Source organism: Alosa alosa, chromosome 22 (assembly GCF_017589495.1).
Source record: "Alosa alosa isolate M-15738 ecotype Scorff River chromosome 22, AALO_Geno_1.1, whole genome shotgun sequence".
Lineage (NCBI taxonomy): Eukaryota > Metazoa > Chordata > Actinopteri > Clupeiformes > Clupeidae > Alosa > Alosa alosa.
This window is the reverse complement of record NC_063210.1, coordinates 16,403,176-16,419,334: the sequence shown is the minus strand read 5'-3', so window position 1 is coordinate 16,419,334 and position 16,159 is coordinate 16,403,176. Positions and strand designations below refer to the sequence as shown.

General features: G+C 40.1%; 1 protein-coding gene across 2 annotated transcripts in view; it reads left to right on the top strand.

Annotated features, from left to right (window-relative positions):
• pank1b (pantothenate kinase 1b) overlaps positions 1-5,839 on the top strand; it is a 13,615-nt gene extending 7,776 nt beyond the window's left edge. For both annotated transcript variants that reach the window (XM_048233317.1, XM_048233318.1), the window contains 2 exons: positions 1,086-1,211; positions 1,661-5,839. In XM_048233317.1, the coding sequence (XP_048089274.1) occupies positions 1,086-1,211; positions 1,661-1,720 (186 nt within the window). In that variant the 3' untranslated portion in view covers positions 1,721-5,839. The remainder of the gene's footprint in view (positions 1-1,085; positions 1,212-1,660) is intronic.
• Positions 5,840-16,159: the final 10,320 nt, after the last annotated feature.

Here is a 16,159-nt window from a genome sequence, read left to right as displayed (position 1 = left end):
TGGCGATCCTCCCCCCTTATTCCTGGAAGGACAGTCACATCTCTCTTAATGTGAAACAATAGAGCAGTAAAATGCAGTAAAGCAGAAAAGTGAGAAGAGAAATACACGTCATCTATGGCACTGTGAAAAAAGCATTTTGTTTATTTATTATGTTGTGAGCTTTTTCAATTCTGCAGTAAATTTAGATAAACGTTTATTGAGTACAGTATATCATAAAAAAATGCATGCACCGTCTTTATGTTATACCATATCTATTAGTTTTGAACTTCATTGGGAATTGGCTTGAGACTGACACAACACTTCGTTAATTACCTTGTGGGGATTTAATGTGCTTTTCTGTAGTAACAAGTAAACACTATTCAAAACTGCAGTTCCTTTGGCAGATTTCCTGTTACCATATCCTCACGTAGACATAGCATTCAAGCTCTTATCATTTGACATAATTGGTGCCAGGGTAGCACAAACGTTTCATTCCGTCACACCAGCGTTCCAACAATCGGGGGTGGGGTGGCAGGGGGCTCCTATTTCTCTGAATGGTGTCTACCTGGAAAAACAGGTTTGCTGTTCCAGCAACACCTGTTCCTGACGTCAGGGCCCGGTGCCGAAGTGGCGGTGTGTGGCCAAGGCCCAGGCCCAGGCAGACAGTCACTCTGTGGGCTTTCAGCTTCTTTACAGTGTTGCCTTGTAGCCATGGAGATCAAGCAGCATTGTACAGGGCTATCAAAGCGCACAGAACCCACAACAGGAGACAAACAAAAAATAATCTAGTTTCTGGAGTTCTTAACTTGTGTGGTGATGTTATAAAGACCAAACGTTTTTTTTTACTCAATTGGTTTCTTTGACACAATGAGTGTGGTTTACATTTTTAAACCTGTTAACGTTTGTGCTATAGTTAAATGCTTTAGAATTGTAAATGTGGTCAGAAGATGCTTCCAAACTCACTTACAGTCAACAATCATATTTAACACTAGGGGGCAGTCAAACCTTTTTTGCTTACTTGCTGAGTCAAATTGTGAACCATCTCCCTTGCTGAAATGTGATAAATATGTGACATAAATATTGACAAGTGATATTTTTTATTCCAGAATATTGAAAGAGTTGTTTTTGTGGGCAACTTCTTGCGAATCAATACTGTGTCAACCAAGCTGCTAGCCTATGCTATGGACTTCTGGTCAAAAGGACAGCTTAAAGCCCTCTTTTTGGAACATGAGGTAAAATTAGTACTATTATTTAACTGCTAACTGTTTTTGTTTTGTTTTTTTAAAGCATGACTAATAACTATGACTAATTGTGTTAACGTGTAGCTCAAAAATTCACAAAAATTGTCAAAAACGATTCTTTTGATAATTTCTCTATTTTGCTTTATTTGTTATATACTATACTATATATATTTGTTATATACTATACTATATATATATATTGTTATATACTACACTATAATATACTATTGGTCTAAATATTGTGGGTTTAGTGCTGTAATACAATTAAGATGGCAGATAAATGTTATTTTCAATTTACAGTTCTATCTTACCAATGTATAGTAAGGTGTACATATATTCGGTACATGCATATTTAATGCCATGTGTTCACAGTATGACCATGGCATGGTTACCAGCTGTGCTTTAGGTGAACTGAACGGATTCCTTTCTCACATCTGCAGGGCTATTTTGGGGCTGTCGGTGCTTTTCTTGAGTTACTAAGGATGACCGATGACCTGTAAAACATGAAGGAGAACCAATAGGAACCAGTTTGTGAGGTTCCAAGCCCTAACATGACAAGCTGCTTAAATGGTGTCAGGAAAAGCCACTATCGGGGAGAAGCCATTTTTGAAAATGATGTAACTGTCTAACATCATTGCCTCTTTCCCTCCTCACTATTAGTCGGATTTACTACTAATTAATGTAAACGGTCTCTTAGAGGAGAGAAAAAAAATAATATTTATTTTTTATTTTGCTGCTGAGAAGCACGCCTTCCTGGTACTGCCTGTAGAGAAATAACAATCCATGTGTTTCTTACCAGTGTCCTCGAAAGCCAGAACCTACTGATTCACTTTTGTTTTGTTGTTTTGTTGTTGTTTTGTTTTTGTTTGTTTTTTGTTTTTGTGCTAACTCTCTGACCACTTCGTAGGAAATGGACCTAAAAGTTAATGTACAGTAGTAGGTTTTCATTCCGCTTTTGCGGTCCAACGTGCCGCTTATATGCAGTCTTCAGTCAGAATCAGTTCATCATAAACGATAGAGCTAACTACAGTGCTACCAAACATCTCATCCTAGTCACTCATGCAGGAGACTTTTGCTTGTAAATACTTTTGTGTTTTTATTTAAAGAAAAAAAAAGATATTTGCCTCCCTACTTTACCTAGAATGCCGTCTCCATGCACGTCCAATGATTGACATGGACCAAACAGTGACTCTCGATAAGGAACCAAGTTCATGCCCTGAGATGTGACCTCAGTGCAAGTCTCACAAAATCAACTGTCACGTATACAGCGACTCAGTATCCATTAACTCACATGGCAATTTGGCGGTGTATGACTTACAGGTGGTGAGCAAAGGACACCGGTCAAAGCCAGACTAACACCAGACTGAAGGACTGAGTCTGTTTTAAACTCTAGCCTACTGTGAGATGAATGCAGTCATGGCCTTTAGGGGTGTTTAACTAGGGTTAGAGTTATAGCTTTCGAGTTTAGTGTTGAACTCTCGCCAAAAGATTCAGAAACAAACGTCTATGGTGAGAAATGAGATGCTGCTTGTTGCATGGCCTGTAAAGAGCTAATCTGCATTTTTTTGTTTTAAACTGACCTGTTAAACCCTTCTTCATAATGCCTTCCCCCCTCTTTCTCAACCACCTTGTCCCATAAAGCCAAATGTATTCTGTGCAGGGTGAAATGCATTGGAGTGGGACGCAAACGTATTTTTAATGTTTTTAGAGTTGACTCGGAAGAGAGAAATGCCTTTGCCAGTCTTGAGCAAAGCTGTGCACAAATGCTTTATCAAATAAACTGGGCAGTGATTCCAAAATGTTATATAAACTACTATAATCAACCAATGTTAAATCAACCGGAAAATCTCCGAGAACAAATGAAAAGCTGCAAGTCACTGGAGTAGTGCGTAAAAAAATGTGTTTTGTAGATCTGGATTCGCAGAAACAAATCCTAATTTCAGTGATTTCATAATCTGCCTAAAATGCTTATAGTCAAAAAACCAAAATGGCATTATTCTTCTCCCTACCTCAGTCTTCTACGACCCTGAAGTGTACCCCTTCACACTGTGGCTGGGGTGATTCCAAATTGTCTTGTTCTATGCCAGTCTACAAGCCTAGTTTGGGTTTTCCAAACTGACATTACAGCTAAAATCTGGTTAATATACATGATATACATACAAAAATGGTTGGCATGAAGTATATCTTACAGGACTTTTAACAAATGACAGGATCATGGGAATGGCCCGGTAGCAATTCTAAGTCACTGAATCTAAATGTTGCCTTTCTGGTGTAAATCAGAAAAGAATTCAAGCATATTGTAAATAGCTTCACCCCAGCAATTGAAAACAAACATTAAGCCATTAAATATGAATATATAAATGGCCAATATCCATCATCCCAGTCAAAATCACTCCAACAGGATTGTTCTAAGCAATATATGAAAACAATCACTTTGTTGGTTTATTCCACCTACATGAAAAAGTAATATATGAAGAAGATATAACTGAAGAATCTTAAGCTGTCACCCAAGTGTTTTACACTCCTTACAGGATGTCTTAGTGACCATACGAAACCTGCGTATCCTTTCCTTTGACACTCTTTGGTGTCAAAAAAACAACCAAGCCAGTCAAACTCTACATCTGCTGGAGTGAGACTAGCCAAACACTATGAATATGTCAGTGAAAGTATTTTTGTCTTACTTGTAAATAGAACCAGGTCCCTCTTTCCTTCGCTATCTATCGCTACCTCTATCAAACTTTCTATATATCCATTTAACTTTCTTCTCTTTCTCTTACTGTCTATCTATTTTTTCTTCCTTTACTGTCTATGTCTGTTAGTCTCCATTTCTGTTTCTCTATGGCCAGTCCCCTTTATTGCCTTATGCAGCTTTATATAATGTTGAAGTTGGTTTAATTGTGTAACACAATAGCAACAGTCTTTCTTTTTTTTTAAGCTTTAGTTTCATAATTGCTGTGATGCTACTGCATCTACTGCAAGTTTCTGACTTATCCATGATTTTCTAATCATAAAATAACTGGCACGTTTGTACAATCTTTCTTTGCAAATGCAGATAAACTAATGATAAATAGAGTAGCTATGCTGCTAATTATTTAGTTATTGATCATTTCGAAAGATCGACTGAAAAATGTCATATATGGTAGTTTTTAATGTGCAGGTATATTTATCAGATATGTATAATCTGTGTTTTTTTTATTAAGGAAAATGGCTTTGAACATCTTGTTGGCTGTTGTTATTATGGAGTGGTACAAATTCTTGCATATATGCAAACATTAACTCTTTGAGACACTCTTCCAGCTTTTAAACGGGGTGCCTTCGTTCATTCAGCTTGAACTGTATTTTTCTTCATGTTGTGTCTTCCTTCACAATACACAACACAGACGTCACAATATCCCCTTCTGCTGTCCTAGCCACTGTCCCGATGTCAGTCCCAGATGTCTTACTCACGTTTCTTTGCCTTGTTGCATGTGCCCCTTGTTTGTGTTCCTGCGTAAGACACGGCGGCCCTGTGATGGGCACGAGTTAAAAGCAGTGTTTAGCACGTCACACTGAAACCATATCGGTGGGAGCAGTATAAACCCCTCAGCATCAAACCAGAGGCTTAAACTTAATTACGTCTGTAACTTAACCCCGAGGTGGAGTGGGGTTGGGGTGGGATGGATCATGAAAATGGTGAGGAATGTGGCTTTGCACACTGTCTTCTGTGGTTACAGTGTTTGTGTTGTCATTCATCACTGTCCAGGCTGTTAGTGAGGTTTTCGTTTTACCCACAAGAGTGGTCTGCGATATGGCTGAAAACCAGACCATAAGGCACTGGACAGTGGCTCGCGGGTCTGCCGGGCCTCCCCCAGGGCAAATGGTTTTTTGTTTACTTTAGTTCGGCATGAATGAATATGGCCGCTCATCCTGGCGGCAAACATTAGCCTCAGAAGTGCAGCGGCTTTGCAGTTTTCTTGCTGATGGGGTTTATTCCAGTTACTTTTTTTTTTTTTCATGTGATCAGAGGCACTCTAACCCGGCTTCAAAAAAGTAAAAGTGCTGCTTTGTACTCCCTCTGCTCATGCACTACAATGCAAATTAGGATCAGCCACTGAAGTGACTGGTTGGGACAAACATGTGATAGGACTTTTATTTCCTGAAGCCGGGATGTCTCCACCTCTGCTCACGATTAGTTGATGCACAGAAATCACGGCAGGTTTTCCTGTTATCTGGAAAGCTGTCGTGAAGCAGCAGTCTCACACTGTAACCTCACTCAGAGCCAGACATGCAGTACTGTGCAAAGTTTGGTGTGTACTTTTCCATGGCCTGAAGGCCAGGCACCTTTCCAAAAAACAAAAACAAAACAAGACAACAATAACGGTGCCTGAGTAAACAGGTGTTGGTTATAAAGCCCTTTAGTGTTGGGACACACCGGCCTACTTAAGTATCCTGATGTTTGATGGGTGTTTACATGATAAAACAGATTTTGTGGTGTAATACCATGAGGAATGAAGTGTTTATTAATGTATTTTTTAATCATCAATGTCATGATTTTCTTTTCTTCCTCTTTAAGTCTATTGCTCTGCTCTCCCTGTCTGTCTGAACATGTTGTATATTTTCATTAAATGCATCATAACTCACCTGTGTTGTGCTTGAATGGTCTTTTACGTAGTTTGACCATCGACTAGTTTGATAATACAACATGATTGCTTAATAAAACATAAAGATATATCCTCACAAATGTGCAAGGCAAAATCATTGTTTTATAATGTGTGTTAAAATTAAGGCCAGAATTGGTGGTGCTCTATTATTTTTTACACACTTGCACATGGACTGTACACACACTGCACTTTTTATTCTCTCTTGCTATTTATTAAAATATTTCTTGATCTTTCTTTCTTCATACTTGCACAGAAAAAGCTGAACACCAAAATGCTTTACGTTAGTATTGCGATATATGTGACAAATGACAAAATATGTGACACCTCCTTGTATCAAGGCCCATATTGTGGTGGTGGTCTAGAGGTTAGGGGGGTATTCCAAGTATGTGGTTTAGTGACAAACCTGTTAATTCAGAGTAAGTGGTAAACCTAATAGAAGAGCTGTATGGCTTCATTCTCATAACAAAACAATGTCATAAGGCTCTTGCTGTAGGAGTTTTACCACTTAGTCTGAGTTAACTTACATAAGTCCAACAGTGCAACAGTGAAGGTATAAAGTCTAGGGATCAGAATTAAATATGGACAATATAAGAGACCAGCATTAAATATGGACAATATAAGAGAGAAATGTAAGGATAGTAAAATAATAATTATAGTATAATTATATGGACAGTATAAGAGAAACATAGTAATATAAGAGTTATAACAGCAGTACAATGATAGGTTTGAAAACATAGTAATAATAAATAGGTTTGAAGTAATAAAGTATCAGCCATTGGTCAAGTATGAAGTTAGATCACAGTCCAGACTGGGGGATGGAGGGAGGGGTTGTGCATGTGGGCTAATATAGCCAGTAAAAATAGTGTAGACAGTGTAAGCAGTAAAACAGTGGACAGTCACTACACAACATTGTTATAGGAGGTTGTGGAAGTGTATGAGAGGGTGGAGAGGCAGACAGACTATGCAGAGAAGGGTGGAGAGGCAGATAGACTATTCAGAGAAGTCTATCTCTCCTCTTCCCTTTGGTGAAGCATTGAAGAGTTGTATGGCCCTGGGGACAAATCACTTACTCAGTCTGTCAGGCGTGCATGGCAGTGAGAGTAGTCTCCAACTGGTCAAACTCTTCTGCGTTATGATAGTGCTGTTTAGCGTATGACAGTCATTGTCTAAGATGTTGATTAGTTTGTTCAGTCTCCTTTAGTCTGATATTGAAGTGATGCACTCCAGTTCAGCACCCACAACAGAGCCAGCTAAAATCCTGGCGCGCCGGCGAGATCTACGCCATTTTGATGTCACATTGTCGCGCTGCAGGTCGCATATGTAAAACGTTTAAGCAGCCTTGGACACAGTCTGTTTGGTTCATCTAGCTACATACATTCTGAGTTAGGTTAGATGAAACTCATAATATTGTTATATGTGACATCTAAACATACAAACATCCAATAATGAATTCTGAAACAGAGGTGGAAAAAGTGTGAAAATATTGTACTCAAGTAAAAGTACCAATACCTTGATGAAATATTACTCAAGTACAAGTTAAAATACCGATCTGAAAATGTACTCAAGTAAAAGTAAAAAGTAGTTCATTTAAAATGTACTTTAAGTAAATGTTACTTAGTTACTTTTTTTACCAGAGACTTTCTAATGAGGAGATACAGCACTCAAAAAATCCTCCATAGTAATGCATGGGGTTAGTTTGTAACGCCAATATGGCAGTTGTCTACACATATCACAACCCTTCCGCGGCAAAACGTTGACATGTGAATACATTGAGCCAATCATGTGGTGTGCTGTGAAGACATCGTGCCATTCATCTGTTGTGATCTCGCTGCTGGAGCAAGATTGGTGTCGTGAAGCCTTACGCACACGCATTTCTGCCGAAATAGATGCACGATAAGTGCCCAAAAAGTGTTGCAATATGGCGAAGCGGGAGGTAATTGCCTGATAAGGATGTTGAGAAATGGAGATCTATGTGAAAAATCTCCTTTAAGTTTGAGCAGTAGTTGATTTTCAAAGTTAGTTGCACTCATCCTTGGGTCGCTTTGCAGTGAACAGTAATCCAGCACAACTGAAAAGCCCCTCACAGGCAGCTGAGGCAGGCAGGCCAATGTTGAGTTGCAGAGAGTTTTTTTTATATTTGGAAACGAGCAGAAGGTTCAGCAGATTAAAGGGCGTCAAACTGGGGGGGGAAAGTGGAAAGTATAGGGCAATGGAGGAGAGGGCCCTTGAAAAGTGGAATACAGGGGGCACAACATTTTCATCAGGCATTAGTAATATAAGTATAAGTATAAGTATATATACTTTTTTGATCCCGTGAAGGAAATTTGGTCTCTGCATTAATCCCAATCCGTGAATTAGTGAAACACACACAGCACACAGTGTACACAGTGTACACACAGTGAGGTGAAGCACACACTAATCCCGGCGCAGTGAGCTGCCTGCATCAACAGCGGCGCTCAGGGAGCAGTGAGGGGTTAGGTACCTTGCTCAAGGGCACTTCAGCCATGCCTACTGGTCGGGGTTCGAACCGGCAACCCTCCGGTTACAGGTCCGAAGTGCTAACCAGTAGGCTAACGGCTTCCCTAATAACTCAGGTAATCCACACATAAAAAATCCAAACAACTCCATAAGTAGAGTCATGTGTAATGAAGTGGAATAACAGGTAACAAAAAGTATTGAACACGCTAAGAAAAAGCACTAAGGCAAGGAAAGGGAAGGAACGAGCTGGAATCTGTAAGTAGTTAGAGAAGTAGTTATCCTTTCTATCTGCGCAAATTAATATAAGCTTGGTTAGTAGCCTACATATTGATGGGCTATAAAAAGGTTTTTCATTACCAAGGTGTCACACAAGAAACATTTCATGATGGATAAAAGCAAAAAGCTCTCCCAAGACCTTTGCAACCTTATTGTTGCAAAACATATCAATGAAACTGGTTACAGATGCATTTCAAAACTTCAGAATCTTCCAGTAAGCAGCATGGGAGCCATTATCTCCAAGTGGAAGAAACATCACTGCATCATCAACCGGCCTTGCACAGGATCTCCTCACAATATTTCTGACCAGGGAGTCAGAAGGATAGTCAATTCTGGAAGTAACTAAAGATCAGGATTCACAAGAGGGACCCCTGGAATCTGTTTAGAACAATGGACCAAAATCACACCTGATACTGCGACTAATAAGTTTTGTCATACAGGAAATGTCTTGAAGCTGTCTTTACAAACAAAGGCTTTTCCACAAAGTATTAAAGAAATTTCAGTATGCACGTTCAATACTTTTTTCCTGTGTCATTCCACTTTAATACACAAAACTCTTATGTTTGGATTTTTTTATATGTGTTAATATAATGTGTGGTGAAAATTCCGAATAGACTCACTGGAAGTTTAGGCTAATTACTGAAAAAAAAAATTAAGCGTTCAATAGGCTTATTTCCACCATATATTTATTTTACCTGAATATTTTAACTTCCAAATTCAATGTCAAAATGAATGTCAGACGAAATGTAAAGTTTGACTGACTGGATTTTGTATACAAAACATAGTGAAAACTGTCTAAGGTCACTCTTACTCTCCCTCGCTAAAGAGCTAAATGGTTTAGTCCGCCTGCACGATTCATAAGGTAGTCTATCTTTTGTTTATTTAGTTGAGCATCGCTAGTAGTGGACCGCTAATTGTTGTGCTGCTGGAGCAATGTCTTTCTCTAAGAAAGCCAAGTCAGGTTACTAAAAACAAAGGCCAAAACAGGAAAAAGAGAGACATCAAAATGAGGGGAAACAACTGCTAATAAACTTCTTTCCAAAGAAAGGTGAGCACAAACGTCAAAACACGAAATCCCATGGTGTTTGCTTGAATATATCCACAATCATTGGTGCTAAAACGAACTGAGACAACCCATTGGAATAGCGGAAAATACACTTTCATAGGTTAGGCTAAGCTGAACAACGGCCCTCAACATTTGAAATCTCTCCATATCGAGTCCTGTGGCACAGGCATCTACTGGACTGCATCCATAATTAAGGGGGTGTCATATCTCTTTTTGTCTTGGTGTATACCAGCCAATCAGAGCAAAGCACATCAACATAATTAATGTGACACAATGTAGTTATGTTTTCCTTGAAATTATGGCTTCAAACTCATTTTTATGATACTGAGACTGTAATAAGCTGAATTGTGTCTCTCCATATGGATAGATGCCCTGGAACTCCTAGTTTTGCACTATGCTTTGTTACGCAAACGAACATGACCCTTTTTGTTCTGTTATCAATGAATTGTTTGGAAATTGACAAAATGGGGAATTCTGTGTTAGTGTAATAAGCCAACAAAAGGGGAAATTAACTTGTTTTATATTAGGGCCAAGTCATATAGGGTTGCAAATAATGTCCCTGGACAAGATGGCGGCAGCCCCCTGACCTTCTTGGGATTCTGGCTTTAATGTTCTGTTTGAGCCTTTAGATTCTGGGTTTGCTTTGCTATGTTATTGGCTTGCCCAGCTCTTGTTCAGGTCACCCAAGGCGTACTGTACAGCATAGGCACAACATTACACACACATTAGATTATTCTCGCACGAGACTGGATGAAGTGGGGGTGCTCTGGAGCTCGTAACACGTCGGGGTACACGTGCCCACTGCACTGGCTACACTCCTAAAACGAATGTGCTGAAAACAACACAACTTGTACTAACAGGATCAGTAAATCTGTCCCCACTTACAGACAGGTAGGACAGGTTTAGGTGTGGTGTGTTTAGGTGTGTTTTTTTCAACACAGTCTCACTCCCTACTCGTCAAAGCCTACTTCAGTCCATCAGCCCGACCATCGCACCAGCTATCACACATGTGATCAATGCCTCACTAACCTCCGGCACATTTCCAACAGCGTTCAAAATGGCCCGGGTAACACCGTTACTTAAGAAAGCTTCTCTCATCCCTACTCAAGTCGAGAACTACCGCCCTGTCTCACTCCTGCCTTTCCTATCCAAAGGCATTGAACGAGCAGTCTCCAAACAGGTCTCTGACTTCCTTTCACAGAACAACCTTCTGGATCCAAATCAGTCTGGGTTCAAAAGCGGCCACTCTACCGAAAACGGCTCTGCTGTCAACAGAAGCCTTAAAGAAGCCAGGGCGACGCCGGTCATCAGTACTCATTCTGCTGGACTTATCGGGTTGCCTTTGACACGGTTAATCACCGCGATCCTTCTCTCTATACTTTCGCTAACATGGGAATCTCGGTTCTGCTCTCTCCTGGTTTGAATCCTACCTCACAGGACGCTCGTTTAACGTATCATGGCTTGGCCAGCTATCTGCACCTCACCATCTCACCACAGGGGTCCCCCAGGGTTCAGTGCTGGCCCCCTTCTCTTTTGCTATCTACACCACCTCCTTGGCACAGATTATCCATTCGCATGGCTTCTCATACCACTGCTATGCAGACGACACACAGCTCTATCTGTCCTTTCCACCTGATGACCCCTTGGTTTCAGCGCGGATCTCGGATTGCCTCTCAGACATAGCTACATGGATGAAGGCACACCACCTCCAGCTGAACCTCTCAAAGACTGAACAGCTGGTCCTCCCAGCTAAACCTACCATACACCACGACATCAACATCAAATTTGACTCCCTGTTTGTTTCACCTACCAGGACTGCAAGAAATCTAGGAGTTGTTCTCGACAACCAACTAAACTTCTCAGATCATGTTGCCTCAGTCGCCCAGTCATGCCGTTTCGCACTCTACAACATACGGAAAATCAGGACTTATTTGACTCAAGATGCTACCCAACTTCTGGTTCAGGCAATAGTCACCTCCTCGACTTCGACTACTGCAACGCCCTCCTGACAGGTCTCCCAGCCTGCGCGAGTGAAACCACTTCAGATGATCCAGAGCCGGGCGCCCTGGTCTACAACCAACCCAAAAGGGCACATGTTACCCCGCTGCTCATCCAGCTACACTGGCTACCTATGGCGGCCCGCATCAAATTCAAGGCTCTAACGCTTCCCTACAAAGTAGTCTCCGGTTCTGCTCCCACCTACTTGAATGCCCTCATACAGACATATGCTACCTCCAGGCCGCTGCAAATCTCAGACGAACGACGCCTAGCTCTACCACCGCACGCCAGGCCAATCCAAACTTTTCTCATCTGTTGTTCCTCGTTGGTGGAATACACTACCAGTTCCTACAAGGGCAGGGACATCCCTCTCCATTTTCAAAAAACTCCTGAAGACCCAGCTCTTTAGAGAACATCTCCTCTCATAGCAACACTTACAACAAGTCGTGCTGATCCTAGCACTCACCAGCCGTCTTAAACTGACAAGTAACTATTAAAAACAGCACTCACTGATGCACTTATTCTTACTGTACTCTAATGTTTTTTTAAATTGTCCTAAAATTGTTGAGAATTAAGTTAAGTTACAGTATGCAATCAAGCAGTATCTCAAAGCTAATGTTAGAATACTGTTTGGATGTCAAGTTTAGCATGCTTACTTACAGCTGCTTGTATTTCGTTACTCATGCAGGGCTCATTTTATTGACTCTGAATGTTTGCAAAATCCCGATGTAAATGGAAAGGTGTTTTCCAAGACTCAAAAGTGCTTGTCCCAAGGTACCGAACCGTTATTTGAACTAACTACGTTATGAATTGCATAAACACATCAGCAGCCTTTTAACTGTGTTAATGTTAATTGCAAGACGTCTTAAAGTGACAGTCAGAGGTAGCATTCAATAAAGTTCAGTAGTGTATAGGTCTAATTGAGTGTCTAAGAATGCATTACTTTGCACTTGTATAGTCTTTTATTTTGGAATCTTAAGAGCAATAAACATATATTGCAATGTTAAAGAATTCATGTTTAATTCATTCAGATATGTAAATAAACATGTATAAGTTGCTATTAGCCAATAAATGAGGAGATAATCGATAATCGAATCGAAATCTAATTGGACTGAAAAAATGAATCGTTAGATTAAAGGAGAATTCCGGTGTGATATTGACCTAAAGTGTGTTGAAACATGATACCGAGTGTGAACGTATATCTCATAGCCCATCTCGGCTTGTCCCCTGCACTCCAAAATCTGGCGCTAGTTAGCTACTAGTTAGTTAGATGCTACCAACAGCTTTTTCAATGGTGGTGCTTCGGCATCGGGCTAGCCATGCAAATAAATCACTGTTTTACACCATTTACGAGGCTCAATGTATCTCCACACTTCATTGGTAGACTTCCTGACATTTAAAACGAGACATTGAGAACTTTGAAAAAGCACTGGTAGTTTACTTACAAGACGATTTATGCAGACAGTATCTTCACGAAGTTTAGCGTTTGCAGCCATCTTGAATTTAGTCACAACGACAAGTAAGAATACAATAAACAATAATGTCTAATAATACTTTTTTTCTCATCTTCTTGTGCCATTTTATCTTATGCCATTGAAGGTTCAACAAATTACAACCACAACTATAATCGTATGAACATAAATGCATTGGCATGTCCCCCTCAAAGTATATTATAATTACAGCCTTGCTGTGATTTCTAATATTCAAATAGTATTACAGCATGTGATTTCTGTCTGGTTTGAGTAACTTTGTGAGGTCCATGCCCCAATAGATAGGATTAATAGTTGATGACAAATTGACAAATGTCTTAGTATTCTAAAACATGGCAGATGGCGGGTGATATATATATATATATATATATATAGTTCTGGAAATAATTAAGAGACCATATTTGAATATGACTGTCAACTCATTTGGGCTTACTCACAATGACAATATTAACAGCTTCTGGTTACTTGTCTTCACTTCAGTGAGCTGAGTAACATCTAAAGATAAACTTGTGTAGGGCAAATTCTCCAAAGCCAAAAAGGGAGGGCACCTCATCAAAAATATAATCGGAGCGATCTGATATTTTGTAAGCTTCAAATAATCTATTAGGCCTAATTTCAAAATCAATTTAAAACGTTAAAGCATTTTAAACTACCTAATGTATGCCTGCATTCTACAGGACCTTTAAAGCTATTAATTTCAGCATATGTGAAATTACGTATTGTTTGTTTGTTTATTATCTGCCTGAGCTTAGGCCTACCACTGACAGAAAGCCATAGACCAGCTAAATAATAGCCTATTTGCTATTTGACCTTGTCTTTACTTGATTCATGATATCCACAATAACATAATGGGATATTTTAACTGGAATAACAATGTAAGTACACCGCCCTAAAGTGCGCGCAAACTGGAAAGCCTCACGGTTCACAGTCATGCATAATTGCATAATTTTGTTTCACGTGTTGGGGAGTGGAAAAAGAGCTAGGTAAATCCATTGGTTGTAGGCTCAAATGCTTTCATGAACCCCGGGGTTCGCACAACTTGTGCTTGCCAACACGCCAACGGGAAATGTGCGGTGATACTTCGGCATAAAGTCTCAGCATGGACTGAAAGTTTCGTTGGTGTCACTGAGGTCGTTCATTAAGACTGCACGGGAAGTAGCCTACGGCTGATTACAGAAAAATGTGGGGACAACAAGGGGTTTATAAGCCTATGTGAAAATGGTAAGTTCCTTTGAATAATTATCGTTCTTGCCTAGTTTTGACTGCGAAAATCAGTTTGCAATCTACTAATAATTAGGCTAGAGAATGACGACGCAAAAGGTAAACATTGAGGAAGAAAATGTGGAAACCTATATGGCAACATGTTTGGGTTTTAATACTGGTTCAATGTATGTGATGTACAAAAATGGCTCGGGCTCAGTACTACATATAGGTGACAAGGAGGGACTTGCAGCTCTATGCGAAGGGACATAGCGCAAAAAAGATGCACATCTGTCGCAACTGGTTGTTTTCATTTGGAGCTCTTTGCAGGTTTAGATATAGTTAAAATCATAACGACTTTTAAAGATATGTGTTAGAGATAGCCTACGTTATTGTTAGGCTTACCAGTGCACCATGGTTTAACACTCAGGCGATCACAAACAGGGCTTGTATCGTCCGTTTTCTAGTGTTTTGTCGCGTTCATTTCTGTAAAGTTTGACCATAACAAGACTTAAGGTTCCAATTAAGTTCATATCGCTGGTGTTCTCAAAGAAGCGCCAAGGAGTTGTGTAGCCACGTGTTAGACTGGGAATTCTTGACTGAATGGACAACAGATTACTCTCGTACATTTGTTAGGGTTTTCATTCATCTTTGTTTTTCTTAAGTTTCCTGACTTATGTAAGTATATATAGAGAGAGGGTTATCAGGTTGTTATTGAGAACACCAGTTAAAAGTAGATGTCTGAACATAGAATTGAATTCTTCTTACTAGTTCAAGCATGAAATCTGTATAATTAAAATACATAGACCTATTAACAATAAATACCCTCATTTCACTCTTAACAATAGGCTGCTGCAATCTGGCATCATATTGTATTAGCGTATTCAGATAATTGGATAGTAGTTAAGGGCCGTTATTGTGTTGTGGGGGCAACTTCACAGGTTTTCTGTAGAATGCACTGAAGGAGTCTCCCCTGCTGTGGATCATTGTTTTCGAATCTTCTTCTGCAAGTAGCTCATGGCCAACTGAAATAATTTAGTCTGACTGTTAGTTGAGCATTTAGAGTGAACTTCCATTTTAAGTCCCCTATTAGTATGTCTGGTCAGTGACATCTGTGTGGCAGGTGCATGGATAGGGTGATTTTCAAACTGTAAGAGTTGATTAGGCTGACTGCAACAGATCTTCATTCAGATAGTGAGCGTGCATGGAATCTGAAATGCAATATACTGTTTATTTGTAGACTTTATATTATAATGTACCAAGTGTATTAGCCTACAGCCACTTTCTGGTCGAATGCAAATAATGGATGGTGAGTTTTTGGTGACTAAAATGTTTTCACAGCTTTTCTGTGGACCATTTCTTTTCTAAAGTAAAGGGGGCGGAAGGGTAGTTGAATCAAGTCAAAGGTACGTGAGGCCGTGAGAGAAGGAGGGGTTTGTGTGAGCCTTGCAGTGGGGTCATAGATGTCTAGCCAGCTGTAAACGGCAGTAAACACCTCCCTGAAGCTGCAACCACCCTCACACCCCCCAAACACACACGCACATACACACACACCATCACCATACTGTATGCCAGTGGGACTGCCCTCCCTCACCCTCCACCCCACCCTTTTTAAACCCTTGATGAAAATCTAAACTTTAACAGATTGGAGGTTGGCCAGTAGTTAGCCAGTAAACTTATTCGCACTAGGTCCAACTGAAAAAAAGTGCTGATTGGTTCTGAAGAGAAGATCAGTAACATAGTGTTAGTTGTGAGGATGAATTTACGGTAGGTGTGCGTTCTGTGAATGAA